The sequence below is a fragment of the Mus caroli genome, chromosome 8, assembly GCF_900094665.2.
Source record: "Mus caroli chromosome 8, CAROLI_EIJ_v1.1, whole genome shotgun sequence".
NCBI classification, from domain to species: domain Eukaryota; kingdom Metazoa; phylum Chordata; class Mammalia; order Rodentia; family Muridae; genus Mus; species Mus caroli.
The window spans coordinates 16346046-16355085 of record NC_034577.1 but is presented as its reverse complement, the minus strand read 5'-3'; the positions used below and the strand labels follow the sequence as shown (position 1 = coordinate 16355085).

Genomic DNA, 9040 nt, shown 5'->3' with positions numbered 1-9040 from the left:
TTTTAATCCAGGTGTGTGGAGATCAACCTTTAATCTGGGACACACCTTCTGCTGGCAACCTGTGTAAAGGAGATGGAAGAAGGAAGTGTTTTCTTTGCTTACTCTTGCTNTCACTGGCAAGTCCCTTACTTTCTTGGCATTAGAGCGTACTGCTTTGAAATTCTGCCATACACCTGAAGACCAGCTGAGACATCCAACATCCTCTGAGCAGCTACTAGATTCTTGAGCTGTTTATTATTAATATAAAGTCATTGTTGTACTAGCTGGACTACAAATTGTAAGCCATTCTAATAAATCTAAATAATCATGTATATGTGAATATATTAGATGTATAGTCATACATACTCATTCTGTATGTTCTGTCCTCTAGAGAACCCTGACTAATACAATGGCAGTAGTATATTCCANCACCTTCCTATCCATGTGTTCTAGGCTAGATTTACAGCATGAGGCATGAGTTTCTGCTTATAGAATGGGCCCTAAGTTCATTCACATAGNTGTTGTTTACCCTCAAGAAATTACTGCCACTATTGCACCATTGGGAATATCTTGTTAGGTCGTGTGTATGTTATTGTGGTTCACAGAATTCACAACTGAGTATAACTATTGACTACTTCTTCCCTTGGCAGTTTTTATAGTACCTTCTGGGTCTATTGTATAGAGAACTCTGAGGGTACTCACTCAGAGATTGTGAATGATGATATGACTCCTAATTTGGCCTAGGTTTAGAGTGGCAACGGGGCAAGGATGTGAAATGACACATCTGGAAGATCTGCACACAGGTGTGTTGACAGCTGGTCCTAGGCTTAGGGTGGTGTTGTGGGTAAGTCTGTGATGGTTCATGCAGGAGGCACAGGCATAAAAGTGTGTGTGACTCCAGCTAGGCCTGGCCATGGAGAAATGACCTACATTGAAGTTTTCCTTATAAAAATGAAGGAACTCCGTATAAACATGTCCCTCTGAATTGCTTCAGTGGGTATGGAAATATAGAACATCATTATCAACATAGAAGTTTCAAGTGGACAATGCTATTTGTATATGAATGAGAAAGGAGAGACATTCTACTGCCATCCTACTCCCTACCAAGAAAGNATTCTAGGTCANGGATACTAGGTTGCTCACACAAGGGACCCTTTTAATCTCCAATTCTCATCTTTACTCTAGACCATAGTGATTTCTATCACACTGAACCTGGCCTACTCCTAGTATGTATTATCTGTTATCAGCCTTGATACAATATTGATTTCAGATAGCATCATAGTCAACAGGACTACCAAGACATCTCAGCTCCAGCTTTTGTGCCCTTTACTAGCATCTCTAATTATTGCAAGGATATTTAGAAAATGATTGGTAAAATCTGTATCTGAATGTGTTTGACATTCTACCTTTTAAAACAACATTTTAACTTTATATACATTGCTGGTTGTTTTCTTTACCTTCTTAGATATGGGGAACTATAACTGCAGAGATTGATAACTCAAAGCTATTGGGTTATTTTTAATAAGAATTCCAGTTACCTTTCCTTGTATAGCTCCTTTCCATTTGTGGGACTGAGAACTCTAAAACTCAGATCGAACTGATACTTATTTAGCAGAGAATTTTATATTGAGCCTTAGAAAGTACTTAGCAAGGTCATGGCAGATTAGCAAGTACCTGTTTTCTCCAAGAAATACACCTCACTAGCAAACACACACACTGATGAAAAAGACAGATTGAAGGTTAAAGTATTGAGCAAATGAATGTTGGATCAACCATTTTAGTATCTGACAAAGTTGACTTCAACAAAAAAATCAAAGAGATCAAGAAAGCCACTACATATTAAAAATGGGATTAATATATCAAGAAGAAATTATATATATGTATATGCATATGCATATGCATATATATATATATATATATATACTAACAGGGATCTTGATTTCATAAAGCAAACATTATGGACACAAAAGAACATGTCAGCCTAGATAAAATAGCAATAGGTGATTTCAATACACCTCTTGTATTAGGGTGAAGTAAATGAAAAACATTCAAAGTTGAGTTTCATCATAGACACACTCAGAAATCTATGTCAGGAAAACCTGTAAAATCATAAATCTATAGCAAGAAAACCTGTAAAATCTATATGAACACACTGAAATAGAATAATACATTCTTCATGATAGGTAAAGAAATGGAGTAGAATATTTTAAAATTCTGNAATCAAACGAACATACACATACCATAAACAAAATAGACTGCAATCTTTGGAATAGAATGAAGATAGCTCTAAAGTAAATCTTATTTGAGTACTTGCATTTTTAAAAAGCAGAAAAATCTAAAATAAACATCGAATGATGTACCTCAATATCTTAGAAAAATGAGAATGAGCCAAACATGACATCAGCAGATTGAAAAAATTATGAGTTCTGAAACAGGTTTGCAATTTAATGAACAGAAAAGTAACACAGAAACACAGAAAGGGTGATAAAACATACTTTTGGATTTTCTAAAAGATAATCAATGTTTATTATTCTCAGACAATAGAAATGAAAGAATGAATTTCACATACTAATCTAATAAAATAAGAGATAGAAAAGGTAGTATTACAATAGATTAGTAAATAGATTGTAAAATTTTATTCCAAAAAAAGTAAGTAGGAACCTGTAAGAAATGATATGTTCATAGACAGATTTTATCTATCCAAATTGAATTCAGAGATTCTAGACAACTCAGACAGATCGATCTACATCAAGCAAGAAACTGAAATGATGTTAAAGAGTTTCCCATCAGGAAAAGACCACTGGGGCAGTGTGGATTCACAGCTGACTTGTCCCAGTTCTTTAAAGAATAATTAAAATAATATACAAATAGTGTTCCTCAAATGTTTTCATGAAACATAAGGGCAAGGAACAGTAGCAAATTCCTTATAAAGCAGCGTTGTTATTCTGATACCAGAATCCAGTAAGAACAAAACAAGAGAAAACTAGAGTCCAATTCATTTGACAAACGCAACAATTTTAATACCTATGTCCCTGGATGCCAGCCCCTTTCTTAGGATGAATAAGAATATGTGGCTATTCCTACCCAGAATGTTCTTTGTTGTCTTTGAGTAAGGTACTCAAAAACAAGCTGGCAGTTAGCAGATGAAAATACTCCATGAGAAAAAAAAATGNTTTAAAACTATCTTGACTTTGTAACATGTGAAAGAAATGACAAGTCTTTTCTCAGTGGAACAAAGCATGTGCCCGCGCGTGCGCTTGCGGGGGCGCGCGCACACACACACACACACACACACACACACACACACACACACTGCAAATCCAGATAAATTAAACAGCATGCACTTTACTGCTCAGCACACACTGATATTTTCAATTCAGTAAGCTGATTACCTCTCCAATGAGCCACAGTCAAACCCCTGAAAAACCTTCATCTTTGATCAAGGGGCTTCAGAAAGGAAAACTCAGGCAAATATATTTGCTATAAATGATAAATGTAAGGCAAATCTCTAAGATAAAGTGATAGCCTGCAGACAAGAATAATAAAGTTTTTGTTTTTCCATAAATTTTGTCAGCTCTACTTCTTCCTAGAGGACCCCTGTTTCNGGGATGAGGTAACAGAGGCAGAAAACATGATTTATCCAAGATTCGGTGTGTGACAATGCAGAAGTTGAAATGTGTTCTGTTTGTATTTGTTTGTTTGTTGTTTTAAAACAAGGTTTCTCTGTGTAGCCCTGGCTACACAGAAACTCCCTATATAGAGCAAGTTGGTCTTGAACTCAGAGAGCCTCCTGTTCCCGACCCTGCCTCTGCCCTTGCCCCTGCCTAAATGTTGGGATTAGTGGGCTACAACTGCCTGGATCAAATGCTTTCTTGATCCCTGTTGTAAGATTTCTGCTTCTCCCTTATCAGGGACAACTTTGGCTCATAGAAGTGGCATCTCTGTTGTGACACGAAGCCAGGCTCCCTGTACAAGGGAAGATATCCTCACTAAAAAAATGTGCTTGATTGCCATAATAAAGGCTTCCCTGACTGCCAGATCATTTGGTTAGTCATAAGTCTGACTGACAAGCTGTGTGGACGAAACAGTGGCATTTGACTTGGAGCAAACATGGTGGGTACCTCTCCCCATAGGATAGTTCCTGCATGCTCATGGCACAGACAAATGATGAACTGCTGAGAGCCGCCAGTGATAAGCCCTGCATCTGTGCCATGATCAGACCTATGGTGCCCAAGGTATATAGACATTAAGGGCATCAATGCAGCCACTACATCCAGGGGAGCTCTCCTAATTCTCTCTCTGGGCCTACAAAGCAGCATTCTTCAGCCTTCCTCAGTCTGTGTTTTCCTTGCTCGGGGAAGTTGCTTTAGCAGGTGATGGTGTTTACCTTTGACCATCAGGTAGAGGAGGCCGGAGGTCAGCAACAGAAGGCAGAGAGTCTTCATGATGGTTGTAAACTGGGAACAGGGCACAGAGAGAACGAGAAACTCCTAGGAGACCTAAGGAGGGAAAAGAATCCCGAAGACAGAGAGCAGCTAGATTTATAGAGAGGTATCATTGCATAAGCTTATAAATGAGGCAAAGGGAGGAGCTAATCTAGATTGATGGTCCAGCTGGCCCAGTGACCATTTGTCTTGAGAGATCTCCAATACTGTGGACACGTGTCCGTGTCTGCAGCTGGAGTTTGTGCTCCTGGAAACCCTGAAATCTTAGATCCTGTTGTGTTTTCTAGAGTAGGGAGTTCTGAGGGTTTCCTAGAAAGATAGCTCCAGCTAGGATCTCTGTCTATAAGGACTCAGAAAGCCTATGGAGGGAGGCATCACACTCCAAGCAGTTAGCTGCCTAGTCTTGGCAGGTGTTTGTTCCTCTCATCTAGCTGTGTCCCTTCTCAGGCCTGATACCTTGCCCTCTTGTGTTTATAAAATATGTGCTGGATGTAGGGATGGAATTTGTTCCTCTGATAGACAATGCTGTACTTTGTCTCTCTCCTTGACTCCATCTTTCTCCTTGAAGCTTGGATTTCGGGTTTCTTCCTCCTACAGAACATGCATGGGTTCTTGGGATTTTTCTATTGAGTATCCTCAGAAGTGCACTCCCATGGGCTCATATAGGGGCCATTGGATAAAGTCTCAGAAGCTTTTGCCATCTGTCCAGTCTTAATTTTCTAGTGCCTTGCACCCATTATGTGCACACTGATTCTAATACTTATTGACTTTTAGTACCACTCTGAGATCAGCTTTCTTGATGTCTCAGTAAGTAGACTGATTTTTCACATTAAAATAACCAATCAGTATATATAAAATACTTTTGGTGCTAATTTTGATCTTTTTTTTTTAAATGTTGTTTGCTTATAATCATAGGGATGTGTGTCATACTGGCATTTAATTGTAATTAATTAATTAATTAATTAATGTAATTATTTGTATCACATGCAGGAGATGTAATGGCTCCCTGTTTAACTCTTTCACTTCCTCTCTTTCTTGCACTCGCCCTCTTCCTTTTCCTAACTAGAGCCATTCCAGTTTGGTTTCTGTTGCCATAGTAAATACTATGATCAAGAGCAATTTGGAGAGGAAAGGTGTCATTTTGTCTCCAAGGTTATGTTTTGTCCTCCAGGGAAGCAATGCAGTAGCTTGAGGAGGAGCTGGAAGCAAAATTCATGGAGGAGCATTATTTGGTTCCAGGTTTATATTTAGCTATATTTTATATATAGTCCACTCTCACCTGCCTAGGGATGATACCACCTGTGATGGGCGAGCCCTCCTACATCAACTAGCAATCAAGAAAATTCTCCCACAGACATGTCCATAGAACAATTTGATAGGGGCAGTTCTTCAATAGAGTTTTCTACTTTCTATCAAATATAACCATCACACACCTCTTCTACCCTCATGTCACATATAAAACAGTTTCCAAATGAAAGAAAGTGTGTGCCATTTATCTTTTTGTATCAGGCTACAAGTGACAGTATTCAGTTCCACATAATTANCCACAGCTGGCTTAAGTGTAGTTTTCTTTATAGCTTAATAAATGCCATTGTAAACATGCAACATGTCTGTATCCATTTATCTATTGATAAATATCCTGGCTGATTCTAGGCCTTACCTATTGGAATGAGCACCAGAGTAAACACTGAAGCACACATAATTCTGCAGCACATTGACTTAGAATGTTCCTAGAAGTGATATGGCTGTATCATAATATTGCGTGTCACTGTTTAGATTTAATCTGCATTTATATGATGACCAATGCCTTAGTTATTTTTTTCCTGAGGTTGTGACCATATTCCTTGAGAGGGAAACTTAAGGAATTGTTAATTTTGGAGAGTTNCACTGTGCAAGCCTATCATGGCAGGGANTCCACAGAGGCAGGCACTTTTGGGCAGCTGTTCACAATGCATTTGCTCTCAGGAAGCAGAGAGGTNTATTCTACTCAGCTGTTGTTCTCCTTCTTTCTTATTCCATCTGGCAGCTAGGGCAGATCTTCCTACCTCAAGTAATCTAGATATCCTTCATAAACAAGTCACGAGGCTTGCCTAATCTGAATATCCCCTCAGAGGGAAGGACGGAGGCAAATCTACTGTGTGGTCTGTCTGTCTGTCTGTCTGTCAGTCTGTCTGTCTCTGTATGCATCAGTGATGCTGGAGATTGAATAGAGGACCTGGTGCATGCTAGGTAAGCACCCTGGAACTGAGTCACACCCCTTTCTACATGATTCTAGATGTTTTGAGATTTTCAATTGATAGTAGTCATTTGATCTATGAGTGTTGAACACTATAGATCTTACGAAAGAGCAATCGATAAGCTCACCAAACCACTGATGGGTCTGGAAAGTTTTATCTCTTCATTGCCACAATGTAACAGACATGGGCCAAGGAGGACCCTAGTCTTTCGACTCTCTGCATGAGACTTCCCAACAGTCTTAGCAGCCATTGCAATCACTATCTAGCAAACTATTTATGATGAGAGGAGGAGNNAAAGAGGGGGGAGGAAGGGAGGANAGAAGGAAGGGAGGGAGGGTGGGATAGGAAAGAGAGAGAAAGAGAGAAATAAAGGGAGTAACTTTTTTCAATCCCTGATCTTTTCCCCTAATCTCAAGGCCTGGGTCTCTCAGATGCTCAGTCTCTCTGACAGACTCTGTCCTGAGATAAATTGTAAGGGATCAGGAAGAGCAGGAACATGTGGACTAATTCAATACTTTTTAAGCATTTATTATTCCCTACCACAAAGCTTCATAATGAACTTTTTGAGACAAAAGCTATAAGGTGTTAGGTAAATAATAAGGAATGGGCAGCATTAGTTCTGTCACTCTCTAATTCAAGGACTTTTATTTAATTTCCAATTTTATCAGGGAGTCTTTGGAGCTTGGAGAATGGTGGATAGAAAATCTTTAATTTACCGTCTCTTAAAAGCTTCACTGGAGAGGCAGATGAGCCTAGAGAGGATTTCAGCAAAACCCTGGATTCCAGATATTATGAGCAAAAATTCAGATTCTCCCCTCATGAATATTCAACAGTATAAAAGTTCAGCTGGCTTTTTTAGAAACAATTTTTAAATTAGATATATTCTTCATTTACATTTCAAGTGCTATCCCAAAAGTCCCCTATACCCTCCCCCTACCCTGCTCCCCAACCCACCCACTCCTGCTTCAGGCCCTGGCATTCTCCTTGTACTGGGGCATATAATCTTTGCAAGACCAAGGGCCTCTCCTCCCAATGATGGCTGACTAGGCCATCTTCTGCTACATATGCAGCTACAAACATGAGCTCAGTGGGTACTGGTTTGTTCATATTGTTGTTCCACCTATAGAGTTACAGACCCCTTCAGCTCCTTGGGTACTTTCTCTAGCTTCTCTATTGAGGGCCCTGTGTTTCATCCAATAGATGACTGTGAGACTTCTGTATTTGCCTGGCACTGGCATAGCTTCACCTGAGACAGCTATATCAGGGTCCTTTCAGCAAAATCTTGCTGGCATATGCAATAGTGTCTGCGTTTGGTGGCTGATTATGGGATGGATCCCCAGGTGGGGCAGTCTCTGGATGTACCTTCCTTCTGTCTCAGCTCCAAACTTTGTCTCTGTAACTCCTTCCATGGGTATTTTGTTCCCCATTCTAAGGAGGGACGAAGTATCCACACTTTGGTCTTCCTTCTTCTTGAGTTTCTTGTGTTTTGCAAATTGTATCTTCGGTATTCTAAGTTTCTGGGCTAATATCCACTTATCAGTGAGTGCATATCATGTGACTTCCTGCTTGTGGACGTTGTACATCGTGGTGCGGAGCCTAGTGCGCACCACGATGTACAACGTCCACAAGCAGTTAATGCAATATATCTTCCCTTTTTAAGTCTTTATATAGATTTGGTAAACAAACAAACAAACAGAAAACAAAAACAAAAAAATATCTAGATTAGCAAATTCTCAACCTGTAGACTATCATTTCTCAGGGAATCGAATGACCCTTTCATAGGGGTTGCCAAAGACCATTGGAAAATGCAAATATTTATGTCACAAGTCACAACAGCAGCAAAATTATAGCTCTGAAGCAGCAATAAAAGCAATTTTATGGTCGAGCCCCCCACAACATGAGGAACTGTATTAAAGGGTCACAACACTAGGAAGTTNGAGGAGCACTGCTGTACTTCCATACTGATATCCAAGAGTAAACAATTCTAGTCCTTCTGTGTTGAAAACTATTCTAATTTGCTCTCATGAGGCTGACATATTGGTTCCCATGGCTCCCACATGGAATCGATTTTACCTCATGACATGGCTGCCAATCCTCTACAATTTTCTGGAAACAAATCCTAAAGGAGAGACTTATGCACGTACCTCAGTGGAAAACCAATTCTTTCAAAGGCCTCCTGGGCATTTGATGGTCTCTTTATATGTAGATATTAGGTATTTGTTTTTGAAAAATATTATCCTTTATTCCTGTGATACTTTTCTTAGTTTTCATTTCCACCCTCTTAAAAGTAACTCCCGGGGGGTAGGGGGGTTGGGTTTGCCAGTAGGAAGCTTGAGAGGAGAGGCTCTTGTGGAGGGAGCTTGGAAGATGAGAATCTGC

At 39.6% G+C, this 9040-nt stretch overlaps 1 protein-coding gene across 1 annotated transcript in view; it reads right to left on the bottom strand.

The window, feature by feature from the left end:
- LOC110300935 (beta-defensin 50) overlaps positions 1-4498 on the bottom strand; it is a 7732-nt gene extending 3234 nt beyond the window's left edge. Inside the window, exon 1 of the mRNA XM_021171147.1 lies at positions 4367-4498. Coding sequence (XP_021026806.1) covers positions 4367-4424 — 58 coding nt within the window. The 5' untranslated portion in view covers positions 4425-4498. The remainder of the gene's footprint in view (positions 1-4366) is intronic.
- Positions 4499-9040: the final 4542 nt, after the last annotated feature.